At 44.0% G+C, this 16,901-nt stretch overlaps 1 protein-coding gene across 3 annotated transcripts in view; it reads right to left on the bottom strand.

Moving 5' to 3' along the window:
- LOC146798799 (uncharacterized) overlaps positions 1–16,901 on the bottom strand; it is a 104,051-nt gene that overhangs the window by 3,812 nt on the left and 83,338 nt on the right. For all 3 annotated transcript variants that reach the window (XM_085626102.1, XM_085626101.1, XM_085626103.1), the window contains 2 exons: positions 8,350–8,439; positions 4,152–4,262 (listed from right to left, as the gene is read on the bottom strand). In XM_085626102.1, the coding sequence (XP_085482228.1) occupies positions 4,152–4,262; positions 8,350–8,439 (201 nt within the window). The remainder of the gene's footprint in view (positions 1–4,151; positions 4,263–8,349; positions 8,440–16,901) is intronic.

Raw genomic sequence — 16,901 nt, 5'->3', positions numbered from 1 at the left:
AATTTTAGTTTCATACATATTTTAGTTAAAGCAATTTATGTTGATCTATCCCTCTTTCATCAGTTTTGACTCTCTATCAAGTGTGAGTAATTCAACATTCATCCACATGAAATATAACAAAAGACAAAAGGAGCAAAAGGAAATGTACCTCACAGGCACTTGGCTGCAAATACTATCCACAATCCTAGGCAGGGGTCACCAAAGCGCCATCACAGGCACCTATTTTCTACATAGATATTGACATAAAGGCCCAAAATAAGCAATGGGGAAACCAAGTACTTCCTCCTGAAACCAATGTCCCCAAGGATAGAAATTGCATTGGTGTTGCAACCTTTCACTTAATCTGAACTGTGATGTTCCTCACGAAAGATATGTGTCATGTATACAGCTCTTGACTCAATACCCAAAATTTCAAACTATATTGGAAGCGTTGTTAGGTCAAATGTATTATTATCAAATGCTCACTAACACATAAAAAAGGCATAGGAGTAATAATTACATCAGATGCAAAGGTCGACATGTTTCAGCACTACAAATAACTACAGAATACTTTCAGGACCACCACAAAGGCATTGTACAAAAGTAAAGCCCTCATTAAATTTTAAGAAGTTCACAGAATCTCAATTCAAAGGAATACCTATCACATATGGGTCAGCACATTTATTCTCCAGTCACCACGAAAACTGCCATTATATGTTGCAAGAACGATAGTAGCTGCTATAATACACTTGATATTATGTTACAAGGTACCCTGAGGGACGGGAGGTTGTGATACTATGTGTACGCATCAAAGAAGGACTGTCATGAGTCAGAATGCCACTTTGGCATGTGTGTCCATGAATGAAATATAGATATACAATGTTCTGATGGGATTAAGTACATTTAATTTACTCAAATCCTCAATCACAATTGTTTATAGTTGAATTTTGGTATGTCAAATTTGTTCTATGAGATTATGGGTCACACACTTTCTCAATCTCAGCGAATACGGCGTATTCGTTCTCCCCCCTATTCTCAACAGTAAAAGCCTCATGTTGTGGTATGACATCCAGAGGAATATTGGTAACATGAGAAACAGTTCGTAGTGATCACGACCACACTTGTAAGGTGTAATCCAAGAAGAGTTTATTCAGGTAAATAAACAGGTAGTATAAATCCTTAGAAAGTCCTTATCAACAAGTATATCAGTCCTGTAGGGCAACCTGTAAGTCACCATTAACAGCTCCACCAGGAACAGCCTTCTAGCTGCTCAGCCCCATCCACCAACTGTCATCACTCATCCAGTCACACAGGCATTCCACACATAGCCCACACACCAACATTCCACTCAGAACACTCACACAGGCTGAACAGCTAGGGACAGGATAACATAGGAGATAACATAGTAGAACAACTTTAACATCAGAATACTACACAGTTCTCTTTTTCCCCCTTTCCTGCAGCACGTCTGATAAACAGACTAGCCAGTCCGACGGTGTCGCAAGTCTCCCCATCGGGTCCCAAGCAGCAACTTGTGCTAATGTCATTAGCAGCATATTACTGGCAGACTATTATCAGAAAATTACTGTTGGGTAAACACAGTGTCTGAGTGTTTCAAGGTTGCTATTTTGATGATAAGCATGACAGGGTGACTGTCACGGATCTCAAAACTCCCAAAATCCGAAGGATGCAGCTTGAAGGTGGGAACATATAAATCAAAACAAATACAGCAGGACGAAAAGATAAGTAAAAAAGAGAGACCTCTGGTTCAAATGGGTAAGGTTTCTGTTGTTTTTTCCTGGGAGTTATACCAGCACATACGTAAATAAGCACATTGCATAAAAATAATTTATGTAGAGGCTGCTAGTTCCCACTGGATGATTCACTGCCTTCACCACCGACTATAAACCACAAGAATTCAGGCACTGTGAAATCTGGTCGCTGAACTCATCACACATTTCTGACCATGATCTCCGGGTTGGGTAGCAGGCGGAGGTATACCAGTGGGTTCCTCTTGTCTCCTAAGCCATGTCTCAGCGAATCTTGGGGGTTAGCCCTGGAGAGAACCCCTCGGAATCTCTAAGATCCTAGTAAGAAACAATGCTGGGAATTCCCCAGTGGCCTCAGGAATAACTGGGTTTCAGCTAACCATACCACGCCTGCCTGGCAGCTAACAAGAGTTTCTCAGGCTCAAGGTGTGCATACAATATGTGGATCATGGGCAGTCATTTGGTAGGAGGCCGACACATGCAACTTCTGCCTGGAAGCTCTGGCTACTTTGTGATGCATGGAGAAGGTGAACAGAAGCATGAAAGTCACTTTAGAGCTCTTCTTATGCCTACCACAGCTGGCAATTTCCTTCATCTGAAGAACAGGTGTTGTGGGGCAGGAAGGTCTTTGTCAGACAGCACAACCTTTTTGTAAGACAAAGTAAGTCTATTAGCTACAATTTGGAGACCAAATTGTATTTACAGCAACAGCTTTTGGACATGTTTTATCCCTATTCCTATGAAGAGTGGTGCTGGGATGGCTGGATCTCTGAATATCTTGCACACAAAATAATTAATTTCATAAATGTACACAATGTCTGCCATTCCTACCTCCCAAAAGGCTAGCGGCATGGATGTATAAAATTTAATTCAAGGCACTTATGGAGCGCACAGCTGCCTCTGGAGATGCGTCCCACAATATCGGTTAGCTCATAAATGAAAAGGGAAAAGCTGGCAGACTACACACCTATAAGACAAGTGTCAAACAGAAGAGTTTTGAGACTGTCGAAAAACAGATTCCAATAGACTGCACCATAAACTAAGTGGCACTACTTGGAAGTCAGGTAAGTGAAGAAATGCGCCCCTCTTCTGACTTTGTGTATACGGGGAACTTGGAGCAGTTTGAGATTATTTGATTTCAGAGCTCTTGATTGAGTATATGATTTGAATCACCTCCTCAGGTAAAGAGGACCATTGTGAGTGAAGACCCTAAAGACGAGGGTAATTGCCTTAAATTGGATCCTCTTGATGACAGGGAGTGATGAGACACTGGAGAGCGTGGGGGAATTTTCAAAATTAGATGTGCTGCGGAATTCTGGATTATTTGGAGCTGTTGGATTAATAATGCTGACAAACCCAAGTATAAGCTGTTGGTGTAATCCAGTTTGGCTGTAACCAAGGACCTCGATTTAGACAGATTCTTTCCTACCCCTCAAAAGCATGCTTTTGTGGAGAAGGAATTCTTAAGCACTGCAACAGCATGATCTTTGTCCTAGCCTGTCAAGATTAGAAAAGGGATATTATACGATGTGCATTCAGAGCCTCCTCACTCAAAAGAATCAATTCTATGCTTGTCACAAGAGCTAAATGCTCAAGTGCTGTGCAAATGAGCTCACCACACATTACTCTTCACAGCTCTACTGGTGCCTGGTGACATCTCTGACAAAGTGCAACAAAGTCTACCATACTGAGTATTACTACTATCTGTGTCTTGGTGCTACAGACGTGTACAACCAGCAATAACTTGTGCAAATCCATCAAAACCTTCTTCTGGTTTTCTTTCATTATCCCCTTCTCTTCCCTCCTTCTCCCTCTCTAGTCTTTCACTCCACACCCATTACCATACAATAAGATACTGTAGTCCTCTCAACCAACACAATCCATTCACCACACCAACACTAACCATTCAACCCTCACACCAATACACACACCTCCTACCCTCTGATATGAAGCTTATTGTTTATGAGCTATACTGTTGCCTTTCACTCAGCTTATCAGTATCACCCCTTGGGTGGATTGCTCTCTATGTATTTTCTTTCCTGTATGCATAAAACCTAATAAAACCTTTCTGAAATTAAAAAAACCTTCTTTAGGTTCTGTCTATGATTTACTGCACCAACTTACATTTGTCTGGGTTTTGCTTAAATAATCGCTAGGAAGTATTTCACCTTCACGAGACCTCCCACACTGTGGGGCCCAAGATGTTGCTATGAACGCAAATCTAATCATAACAATAGGACTTTGATGAACAGGGCCGGGCATGTTAGTTTGAAAACTAACACAAAAAAAGGGACATCTGAAATGGTTAACTGTACAGGATCTGAATCCCTGTTTCATATGGCTCCCCTCAGGCTACTTCTATATTGTTGTGTGAATGTAGGCAGCTTCTGGTGATATACAGACCCTCATGTGTGTCAAGTTCTTCTCTTTTTCTGTGGTCTTCGATGTCAATGGCGTAGGTCTTGCCCTCTTCATTAATACCAATTGATGAAGCAGATGTGATAACTTCTGACCCTGTTGTAAAAAAAAAAACAATTTCCGAGTACACATGTTCTCCTATTGTGAATGAACCCACATTTCAGGCATTTTCACCCATTTTTTAAAGCCTTATTGTTTTTTTTGAGTCAGCATATTTGAGACTAGGAGGTCTCTTTATATATCCTCATATACCATACCTGGACTGTATCAAATAAACGTATTTAACAAACTAAGTAACAAGTGGTTCTCTCATAGAGAAGGCCTTTGACAAAGTGCATTGGAGTCTTGGGCTGGATGAATTTTGGCCCCAGATTTCAGAGATATATAGAGAGATCCTGGGTGCAGCCCATGGGCCCAGGTCTGAGTACTCTTAGGTCCTTTCCCAAATGATAGGGCACCAGACAGGGTTGCCTGCTCTCGCCCTTATTGTTTGCTCTGGTTATAGAACCCCTTGCCGAATGGCTAAAAGTGAACCCACAGGTAAGGGGTTTCCATTGGAGCAATGGCCAAAAGGATAGGGTTTCCTTTCAAGCCGATGATATACTCTTTTTTTGTGCATGTATTTTTGACATCCTAAATATATATAGAGATATTTCCGGATTTAAGGTTAACTGGGGCACTACTAGTTATGTGCATTTGTTTGGGGAACCACCCTAGCTGCCTTCGAGATGTAGGTATGAGAGAGGCAGGGGACTAGTTTCTCTACTAGGGGATGAAAATTGCACAAACGCAACAGAGAAGCTGGGAATTGAACATTGTTCCCCGATTAGCCAATTAAAAGAGGAGATCAAGATGTGGACTACCTTACTACTTTTGTTGATCAGCAGGGTGGCTTTGCTCAAAACGATTTCCCTTCCTTGCTTTTGGTATGTGTTGCAGAATTATCCCTATATTTTGCCATCCACTTTTTTCGGGAACCTCCAGTCCTTGAGGCTAACATCCCTGTGGTATAATATAACACAGCGGATCTGCTTTGTTAAATGTAGGCAGGGCATGTATGATACAGGTCTGGGTTAGACAGATATCAAACCATATTACAGCACCATACAACTCATCCCATTTGATGACTAGTTGCATGGAGATAGACATGCCTCGATCTCCCGACTGGAACTAAACACGCAGTGGAAATATGACCCGTTGACGCTATTGTATGGCAGGGCTATTCTGTCTGCCATTCCCTCCATTGTTAGAATACTATTCCTTTGCTGGCATGACGCCCTCAAACATATAAAGTGGCACGGTATCTCGACGGATTCCATTCTGTTATGGCAGGGTACAAGGTTGGGATGGGTTTTGATAGGTATTTCCAACTTGGGCAACATCTGGTCCCATGACCATAAAAAATCATACACCGAGCTGGCAGAGGAATTTCAACTGCACAAATTTCTGTTTTTCCAGTATCTACAACTGAGACACGCCTTAGAGTGTTACCACAATAAATAGGAGGAGATTCTGGAGTGCAACCCACTGTAGGCCAAACATAGGATAGAGGAACTGGGAGGTACAGGTATATTGTGATTATACCGCTCTTTACTAATTAATTCTCCAGACCCAATACTTTCCTTAAAATGGAAATTGGAAGAAGATGTGGGCCAGATGGATGACAAGGATTGGGAGGAGGCTAAAGTGGCGGCAAGGACCCTCGCCATATCCTCTGGGGTTAGGTTGATCCAAGTTAAATACTTCCATAGATTTTATTACAGCCCAGAATACTTATGGAAGATGGGTAAAATACCAAATCTCCACTGTACCAGATGTAATAATCTTAGAGCTACTTACTTTCCTATTGTATGGGATTGCACTGTCATTTCCCAATACTGGCAAGAGATAGCTAGCTCCTCAGGCAAGGTGGGAGGGGAGGCAATACATATAGACCCCAAATGCATCATATTGGGTATAATAGATAAATGGAGGGGGGCACATAGCAAAAGAATATTAGTTGGTCTAGAGCTGCTGCTGCCTAAATGAGACAATGCAAAGCACTGGCTGTCATCAACAGCTCCCTCAAAGGCAGACTAGTTAAAGACTTCGGAGCTGCAACAAAAAAGTAGCACAAGCGGGTGTCTGGGGCAAATGGTGCTACTAATTTCAGACCTTTGTTTTAAATATGTAATCCTTCTATTTATTTTTAGCTGATGGTTGTACAGCCTGTATATTTCTTCTATGTAAAGTGGAAATTATGTAGATTTGTGATAAAAGAAGATCATGATAGGGTGGTTGAATCCAACCATAGGTATGAAATAAGAAACGAGGACCCAATTTGCTACATGTCATTGAAAGTACTAAAAGTCAGGGACCAGATAGTGGACCAATATGTAACACAGTAGAGATGAGCAGGGCTCAATCACAGTTTTATAGAACCAATGCACCAACTAAGACACATTCATAAGTAAGGAGCACATAACAGGATTATGTCCAGTGCAAAAAACGAGAGATAAGAAATGATCGTGTTACTTTCATTTAGGCTCCTTTCCTAAATATAGACTTCTGGATGTTTGAGGATTCACATACATATAACACCTTTAGGAAAGGCTCTGTGCAGTAGGGAAATTGTTACTAACATCATCAGTTTATCGGTTTGGATATTTATAGAGGTCATCGTACAGCCTGAAGGATGTCTCTTGGAGCTGTGTCTGCATCGGAAAGTAAAAGACTGATTAGATGTTGTAGTCAAACAGCTACGTTGTTAGCTTTTTTTTTACTTCATCATGTTTACTTCCTCTTTGAAGGGAAGAAGAAGACTGTGCCTTACCTTGAACTCAAAAGGCCTGAAGGCTCTGCCCCCTCTCCCCCCATTTAGCTAAACTATATTCTGGAATAACAATCTCAGTGAGGCTGGTAGCAAGTGCCACACCACAGGCTTTGAGGAAACATTTATGCTGAGACAAGTTAAAGACCGGTATTTAATGTTTTATGAACTAAACACAGCATCATCTTAAATGTAATCCTCTTTTTAATGGAAAACCAATACAAGATTCTAGTCTGAATTTGACTAAAACATGGTCCAATTTACTACGGCCAAAGATGGCCTTGGATACAGCATTTTGATTAAACTGCAGTCTAGCACCATTCTTCTTTGATGGGCAAAGAAAGATAGCTGTATATCAGACTTTCATGAGCAGAACTATTGTCTGACTGAAATATTCTGTCCTAAATATGCATTACAAAAATATTGCGCCATTGGTTGTAGATTTTCCATTAACTCCAGTGGAGCGATATGTTTGTAAACTATGTTTAGGAAAAGGTATTTGTTTTAGGCAATAACTACGTTATGATATTCTGGTACCAAGAAAGTCAGCATTGCAATAATTAATGGGAGAATGTATCAAAGCATTGATGATGAGCAATTTCTGATTAAGATTGAAAGGAAAACAAGTGTCAAAAAGTACACAGCTAAAAGACGCAATTTTTTTTCATAGGTGATATCTAGCTGTTTAATATAAGTTTATCACCTAATAAGATGCCTACATTTCGTACCGCTGGCACTGGGTCAGGACAGACTCCCATGCAGTAGGCCACAATGTGTTATCTCAGGTATTAGGAGAATTGCAGATTAGCAGAATTTCGAATTTGGACTGCAAGAGCTTAAGGCAATTCAGTGAAATCCACTTCTACACTTTACCTGGTTAGGTCATTAAACAGACCTAGTTAATTAAGGACCATTTGACAATACTGTATTTACTTTGCTTTTACTATTAGAACCGTGATGAATGTGTATAGTTATGACATGTAATTCAATTGTGTACATTTTCCATCGCCCTCCACAAGTTTGTTCGCTCTGCTAAGCTATTTCTCACCCTTATTCTTTTTACTCCTCGTTCTGCCAGTGGGTCCCACACAAACTTCTTCAGACCCTTTCTCCCTTGAAAATCAATATTTGTATTCATGTTTTAAAGGATAAGGCCCAGAGTGCCTTGGGATACTTAACAATACAGAAGCAAATCATTCAGATTAGATGGCTTGTAACACATTTAAGCCTACACTTGTGGACATTTATGAAACCTTTCAGAGGATTTTGTAACAGCCCCAAGCTTAAAGACACATACAAAGACCTGTTCTCAGAATGCTGTACTATGCTTGACCAGACCTTGCAATTTGTCACACTGAACTGTTTGCAGCTTACCAGAGTTGAGGCAGATGCTACTTTCTTCTCTGTCTTTACAATGCAGTTTCTCCAACTGCCCCCTGTCCTCAGAATTGTGAAATGGAAAACCTGTTGCAAAATATAAAAATGTAAAAGAAGTTTATTACAAATATTGTTTTGGTTGAATGAGTAACAGAGGGTGTCAATTGAGTTAACATAGCTATATCCTTTTGTATCTATCTAAATCAATGTATATCTTCAAAACACTTTTCAATGTGAATTTACAAGTTAGGGGCGACAAAGCCTTGGCATAGAGCAGGATACAACGGAGAACATTATAACCTTAGAGAAGCAGAACAGTTATATGACTTTCTTAATAAATGATGCAGAAATATAGACATACTTATGCATACACCAAGTTTAACATTCCAAAAAACGATTAATATCAGCATGTTTAAAAGCTAGATATGTAGATCAACAAAATATGCAGAGAAAGTGGCACACTGAAAACAAACATTTGGCCACAACTCTAGATTTGGGAATACATTAAAACATATTCAATTCATCTTTATTTAAAAGTCTGAGACAATCATAAAAGCAAGCATATGTAGAAATAATATACAAATATTATAAAATATACAGATATCTACAAATTAATTCATTTTCAATAAAAGACAGATCAACCTTTTTCTAAAACATACATCCTCATTAGGCAACATCTGTAAAAAATGCAAGGCAACTCTACATTGTTTAAATTTATGTATCTTTAAAAGTGGCAATACAAATTTCATTCTAAATGCCCTGTAAAATTTACAAAAAAGTGTCAGGTGAAAGAGAGATTGTGGAGAGAAGCCACCACTCGCACACTTCAATCCAGCTAATGTACTGAAATGCCCCAAAAGAAAGCACAATAAGTAACACATGATACTTGCTCTAAATGTCAAAAACAAGGCCCTCTCCTAACTGTTACACATCAAGGACCGATAGAGTTCTATGCCAATATTTGTTTTTAGATCAGCATATTTTCATACAAGAGGCTTTCTCAATTCCACATCATCCCTCCAAGTCCGACATGTTCTAAAAATAAGTGTTTAATAATCAATTTGTCGTACTTATGTATTCGGGGAGAGGAGTTGGCCTAACGGCTAGGGCGGTCGACCTCGAATCTGGGGAACTGGGTTCGAGTCTCGGCAATGACGCTGAACTGGGCCAATCACTTAATTTCCCCGTGCCTAACAAAACTGAATGTGTGTCCTCATGTAAAGTAACTGGTGCTATGTAAAGCGCGCTGATACCCGATTCGGGTCAAGTACGCACTATATAAATCTCTGTAAAAAAAATATATATTATTTAAGCTTGATTTTCAAATAAGGAAGTTCTACCTAGCTCAATTAAATTGTGCTTAACATATTTTATCCATGGGATGCTCATGCCATGTTCACAGCAAACACTAACACAATCACTCATTATTGCATGATTCAAAGTGGCCTGGAAATTATTCCATAGCGATAACTATAGCAGGATATTATGCTCAAGGTAAGATAAGGAGAGCTTCTCATAACAGCAGAAGTATGAAATACAGTGTGGAAGAGAAAGAAGGCGGGTGCAAAAAAATCTAATCTCCTTTGTTTGGAGTGCTCCACAATCTGCATAACCCGATATATCACACACCCATAATCCACAGTTAAAATTATTTTTTTGTATAAATCTCTAAAAGAGATGAGATAGGCTTACACCCAAACTACCTGACAGATGTTAAAAATCAAACTCACAGTCTGAGAAAACTTTGCACAGCAAAATGAAATATTTCCTGCCCAGGAACCACTGAACTTGATCGAACACAAGTCAGAGATATGGAAAACGAGCCACACAGATAAGTTAATTGCCATTGTTGGAAACAATGCATAATAGATGATGTTTAGGACCACAAGCCATGGTATGAGACTTAAAGAAATTTGTACACAAATTAAAGTCCGCCATAAAATTAGAAAAGGGTTTGACCAAGCAACGCAATGCATTCGGAGTTTGAGCTAGCAGCACCGCGTCATCTTCATATAGGAGCACCGGTATGAGGGTGAAGTTAACACGAGGGACATCTAGAGTCGCTTCTTTCAAACAACTATTACGTTTTTTCATGTACAGAATAAACAATAGGGGGAGCTAAAACACACCCTCATTTTGTCCAAATCTGACCCTGGTGGAGAGTTGGTAGAGAGTGAACAAGGGTTGCATCTAAATCAATCCCCAGCAAGAGCACCCATAACTTGGCCCGGTTAACCTTGTCAAGCACAGAGAACAAGTCCATAAAGGTCCGTTACAGAGGACTGCGCCTAGCTATGGTATATTTGCCTATCAACAAATGCAAATATAGGTACTGTTCCAATGTGCCTAGCCTGTCTCTAAACCCATACTGGCAAAGTGATAAGATGTAATCATTCGTCCATTCCCAAATTATGTTAAAAATGACCCTCCTTAAGATTTTAACTGTTGTATCAATTAAGCTGATATGTCTATAACATTTGGGATCAGAGTGGCTCACTATTTTATAAACAGGGACATTTACCAAACTTGACCTAGAGGAAGGCAGATAAGATGTATCAAGATTGTTAAATACATTAGCAAGTAATGGGGCCCAAAAGTAAACGCTGAATTTGAAAATATCAATTGGTACCCCACGGGTCCAGAGGCTTCACTAGAAGAACTCTGGTTGACAGCGATAGCAGATTCATCAGCTGTAAAACACAACCTACTAATTACCCCATTAATACTTAACAAGCATTGGCAAAGCCAATCGGTCTCTCCTATGTTATGTTATGTTATGTTAGGGTGCAGTGGTGCTTTTAGGTATAGGGTTCATGCTGCAGGAGACGCTCACGGTTGAGGGGGCCTGCACAAAGAGGCTGCAGGCGGCGACTGGGAGTCCACTCTGGGCAAACCCAAGGTTGGGCTCAGCCTTTGAGGGTCTCAGGAACTTGTTGGTACCGTCACCTTCCTCGGATTCGGTGCAGAGGTACTTTGAGGTGTCGCGTGGCGGCAGTCAGAGGCTCTCTCTTTGTCTTGGTTCTGCAGAAGAGGGGCAAAAAGGACAACCGGGTCACTCACGGTGTGGGTGTCATTGTCCCTGAAGTACCTCGACATGGAGGCCGGTCTTCCGCGGCGTTGGTGTCTGGGCTGGACACAACAAGCCTTGGTTGCTGCAAGGGGTCTGGTATCCCAGGTGTTGGTACTGTGCGACTCTTGTTCGGTTCTGGCATCCCCATACTTGAAGGCAGGACGGATCTGACCTGTGGGAGCACAGCGACCTCCTCCTGGGCGGCTGCAGCATCGGTAGTTCAGGTAAGTGGCAGGACAGTGAACCGGACCTTGCTTCTTTGGTGCCTGCGGCGGAATAGCTCCTCTACTACAAGGGAGTTCTCTGGTGATTTGCAAAGCACTGACAACCCTCCGGGTTTCTTGGAGTCTGCACAGCGGCAGGATGAGTCAGTGTCTCCACGAGGGTTGGGTGCAGCAGGCAGGCTGGCAGGGTTGGCACCAAGTCAGTCATTGCTCCTCTGTTCTCGTGTCAGCAATCTTCTTTGTCCTCTCCTTCTTTGTGTCCATTGAATCTGAGGTCCTGGCAATAGGGGTGCCACCTAAATACTGTATTTAGGGGTGTTACAGGGACTGTCAGTTAGTAACCAATCTGCGCCCTACCTTTAGGGTGACTATAGCCTTCATATGACCACTTTCTCTGGAAAGTGGGCATAACCCTAACCAAGAAGACCTAATTCCACCAAAAACCAAGATGGTGGAATTATCCTAGTCGTGTTCACTTCAGGTAGCCCACCTTAGGGGTAGTCCTAGCCTGAGGGTGAACACACCCCTTGACTAGCTAATTTTCCCACCTGTCCGGGTGCCAAATGGGCCTGGGCAGGGGGTGGCATTTCCCCTGTCTGGGGGAAGGCAGGGTTGCCTATCGCAGGTGGTGGAGGCCTTTGGAGCCTCCAGCCTTGAAAGGCAGATTACAAATCACCCTGCTTGGAGGAGATGACAACACCTCCTGCCAGAGCAGGCATTGTTTCCGACCTAAGAGAGCAGGGGCTCTCACCTTCAGGGGTCAGAAACGCACCTGTGGTGGCAGGCTGGACAGGACCAGTCAGCCAATACACTAGAGGTCGGTAGGTTTTCAGGGGGTACCTCTAAAGTACCCTCTGGGTGCATGTATTAATAAATCCATCACTGGAATCAGTGTGGGCTTATTCATATGAGGTGTTTGATACCAAATACCATAGGTTTCAGTGAAGCTATCATGTAGCTGGAAAACTCGTTGTGACCAGTGCCCAGTACATAGCTTAAGATGGCTTCACTGTTCATGTATAGTGTCAGTAACTGAACTGGCCTGCACAGGGGCATATCTGCTCAAGCAGGTATGTCCTCACATGTAATATAATGCTCCCTGTCTTAGGGCTGTAAGGACTGCTGTAGGGACGACTTACAAATATGAAAATATAACATGCAGTGTTAGGGGACATGGCACCCAGGGTGTGTGCCATGTCGTGTTTTCACTTTAGTGCACCTTATCATGCAACCTGCAATGGCAGTCTGCAAGAGGTGGCACAATATATGCTGCAGCTCTTAAGGACCCTCTTTAGTACCTATGCCCTAGGTACCCGGGGCACCACATACTAGGGACTTACAGAGGTGCTAAAAGCCTGGTCCATTGAGCATCAATTGACCAGTTACCTTATTTTGGGAAAAGAACACTAACACTGGGGACCAGATTTGCAGGAACCCAGTGCACTCCAGTCAAAGTTGCATCAAATACCAGGCAAGAAGTGGAGAAAACTACTGCAATAAAACACAGTTTCCTACACTAGCTAACACGCTTTGCAGTACATTGGGAGTTCTAAAATTAACAACAATACAGTCCCCATTTAGAGGCTTATGGGATGGTCCAACCGAGTACTCTCTTCGGGTCATTAAAATGTCGTTGTTTTGTGCAATGCAGATTCCAATAGGCTTACACAGTCAGTATAACACATTACATATCAACTGATCACTTGTATGTACGTAATAGTCTTGTAATACCGACCAGGACTATTACATAAGGACAAGCAGAGGGAGAGTGTGTGGGGGGTAGGCTCAATACATCTAGCTTCTAAAGGAAATTATCCTAACAAGGAGCATGGTGGGTAGAATTACAAAAGTCAACCACACACACCAAGCTAACAGGAGCGTACACTGGGGCAACTAAGGGGAGGTTTAACAACTGGGGCAGCTGGGGCGCAGGAGGCAACAGGTTCGGAGGGCCGCTAGAGTTCCCATTATCTGTCTGCTGAGCACCCAGAGACAAAACGGAGCCATTGCTCTCAGCCACTGGCGGAGCACCCTTGAGAACAATCGGAAAGTCACTAATATTAGTAAAAATGGTAGAAAACGCCCACATTGATTCTATTTTGTTCAATTGAAGACTTCCTTTCAAAACTGATTCAATCCTATAACACAGATCATTCATGAAATCATATCACCCCTCGAAAAAGTTTCACCCTTTTTTTTCCTTTTAACTGGTGACTCATTAGGCGTGGAGGTTTAGTTAACTGCAGACAACAGACTCCTTTGGACATGCTCTTGCACAGTCGAATGACAGCAGTCCCCATCTACAGAAGCACAGGACAGTTGGTTTAGGTTTGCAAGCAGAAGAGGGGCCACCCCCTTCCAACAACAACCTTCTCTCAGTCATAGCAATTTTTTGGGAAGTTACACCCACAGCATGCTGTAGGATAGAATCTATAGTTGTCCTCTTTGAAGTAGAAAAAATATATTCAGAGTTTTCCTTTTGCCAACAGTGAATCCCACCAAATATAAAATGAATGGAAAGTTGCCCAGCTCAGTCTCTTCCTGCTGAGTGAATTGAAGACAAGCGCCCTGCTCACAGCAGCCCGCCTCTCAAGGTCAACGGATTGTGGTACAGGTAGTCCTGGCCCGAAAGAGCCCAAAAAAGCATATGGTGCAGCAGAGTCCACGATCTAAGATAAGTGCCCTGTTCTGCACAGTCCCCCCTCTCTGGGGCAAAGAATGTTGTTACTAGTAGTCCTGCAGGGGCGGCTCCTCCATTTTTTTTTTAAACAAACTTTATTGCAAGTTTATTACGACAAGACAATATACATTACAACGATTACTGCAGGATGGGCCGTACCTAAATAAACCGCTCTCTCCAGGGCCCCTGTCAAGCCCCCCTGATCAAATTCCGGTATATCGATACCCCTCTACCATCTCCACCATAAGACAGGGTCTTTCCTATAACTCTCCATGCTCCTATCCCGTCCTGCACCTGCGATATCAAGGCCCCTGGGATGAGCACCCCTCCCCCTATCCCAATACCACCCTGCTGTTCTGCCAGCCCTCCCCTACGGCAACAGTGTCAGGTTAGGCACGGCCTATAATCCCATCCAGAGCATCCGGGTCAACAGTGTCCTACTAGGCCTCGCTGCAAGCCTCCTCAATAAATAACTAATTAACTAAACCCCTTCTGCCCACCCCCAGCCCCTCCAACTCCCCCCCCACTGCCAGACATGTCGCTCCCTCCGCTATCTTCCAGTATCACTGATGAGCCCCTCTGATTGGTCCACTGGTAACGTACTGCCAGGTGGCGAATGAACAGAAGTAGCCACTCAAAACCCGCTATCCCCCAACCCCGCCGCCCGCTCGGGGAGGGCAGATCAACCATGCGTGTGCCCTAGTGGAATCGTGAAGGAGATCAGTCCGGGTCAGCAACCGACGTCCTAAGCAGGTCCACCAACGCCACCCACGCTCTGGCTGCAATCAGCATTTTATCATTATCAGCTCTCTAGGCCATTTGGAGCCTGAGAGTCCCCTCGGAGTCAGCCCACTTTGTAAATTCTCGCAACCAACGCGCAGCGTTAGGCGCCGTGGTCACTTTCCAGTGACTGGTGATTTCTCGTTTAGCTAGAACTAGTCCCAAGTCAATAAATTTACTAGTCACCTTGTTACGGGCAGTGTGGGGAAACCAGTGAAGTAAGCAAAACCCCGGGGTCTGTTCAATGTTTCTATCTGTCGTGTCGCCCAATGTAGCCGTTACCTCCTCCCAATACTCATGCAATTATGGGCACTCCCAAAACATATGCAAAAACTCAGCATTTTCTGATTTGCAGCAAGGGCAGGCGGTGCGGGATCCAAAAAATGTGTTAATTTTGAGCGGGGTGAGGTATGCCCTATGGAAGACATAAAACTGTATCAGCTGAAATCTCGCATTTCTAGAGCATTTCCACGCCCGCTCCATTAGATTTTCCCACGGTCTCTCCTCAATGGGCATCCCAAGGTCCGCCTCCCATTTGGTCTGCAGCCTCTCCAAGGGGGACCTAAGCTCCTGAGTAAGACGCCTGTAAAGGCAGGTTACAGCTTTAATCGTCCCCGCTGCATACACTACATATTGACAGGGGAGAGAGGTCGGAGGCTCCTCCATCCCCCTCCTCCAGTGCTTCCGGATAGCTGCCGTCACGGCAGCATGTAAGAGAAAGTCCTGTCGGGGCAGGTCGTACCGCCCCAAGAGGTCCTGGTTAGTTAAAAGCACACCATCCTCATAGAGGTCTCCAATAGTGGTGACCCCCACATCCTCCCAGTTTCGCAGACTCTGCCAATCCCCCCGTGTGGCAGAGCCTCGCAGACCCTCAACGGAATCTCCGGGGCATACGGAGGATTCATCTTGGCCCTCCTACTCGCCTGATTCCAGCACTGCCGCACCACCCACAGCTCCCTCGGGGTCTCCCGCTCTCGTAGGGGGAGCTGGAGAAGCGTCCGAGAGAGTCGACGCAGATCCAGACCCAAGCCCCCGCGGCCCTCCTCCAGGCGCAGTTCCCTGGCCATCCATTTAGTAAACCATTGAAATTGGGCTGCATGGTGATAGGCCTCAAAGTCAGGGGCTGCGAGTCCCGCCTCCCGTCTGGGGCGCTGCATGGTAGTAAGCGCCACTCTGCGTCTCCCAGACCCCCACAAAAACCCCGTGGTCATAGCGTTAAGCTGGGTGAAATACTTTGGCGGTATCCATAGGGGGAGGGAGCCGAAGTAATACAGAAGGCGTGGCAGGGTGACCATTTTTAACAATGCCACCCTTCCCGCCACTGAAAGGGGAAGGGTCCCCCAGAATTCAAAATTGCTCCTGGCGGTCCGCATCGCCCTTCCGATATTCCCTTCCAGTAGATCATGGGGCTCATGGTAGATCCGGGCCCCCAGATAAGTTAAGCAGCTGCTTTCCCACCTCACCTCTGCAACACCTAGAGGTGCCCCTCTACCCCCCCCGAATAGGGAAAAGGCACGTCTTATTCCAGTTGACCTTGAGGCCCGCCACCCGTCCCAGTCTGCCCAACAATTCGCGGGCCCCCCGCAGCTCCTCATCAGCATTGGCGAGGAACATTAGTAGATCATCCGCGTACAGGGCGATGCGATGAACCTGACCCCCCCCCCCCTTCCAATCCCTGGAAACAGCGTCCCAATCGGGCATGCACCGCCAGGGGCTCTATCGCCAGCGCAAACAGGAGGGGAGACAAGGGACATCCCTGCCTCGTCCCCCTGCCCAAACTGCAGGCCTCTGAAAT

Source organism: Triturus cristatus, chromosome 9 (assembly GCF_964204655.1).
Source record: "Triturus cristatus chromosome 9, aTriCri1.1, whole genome shotgun sequence".
Classification (NCBI taxonomy): domain Eukaryota; kingdom Metazoa; phylum Chordata; class Amphibia; order Caudata; family Salamandridae; genus Triturus; species Triturus cristatus.
Note: the sequence above shows the minus strand (reverse complement) of the source record. Positions and strands in the feature narration are given on the sequence as shown.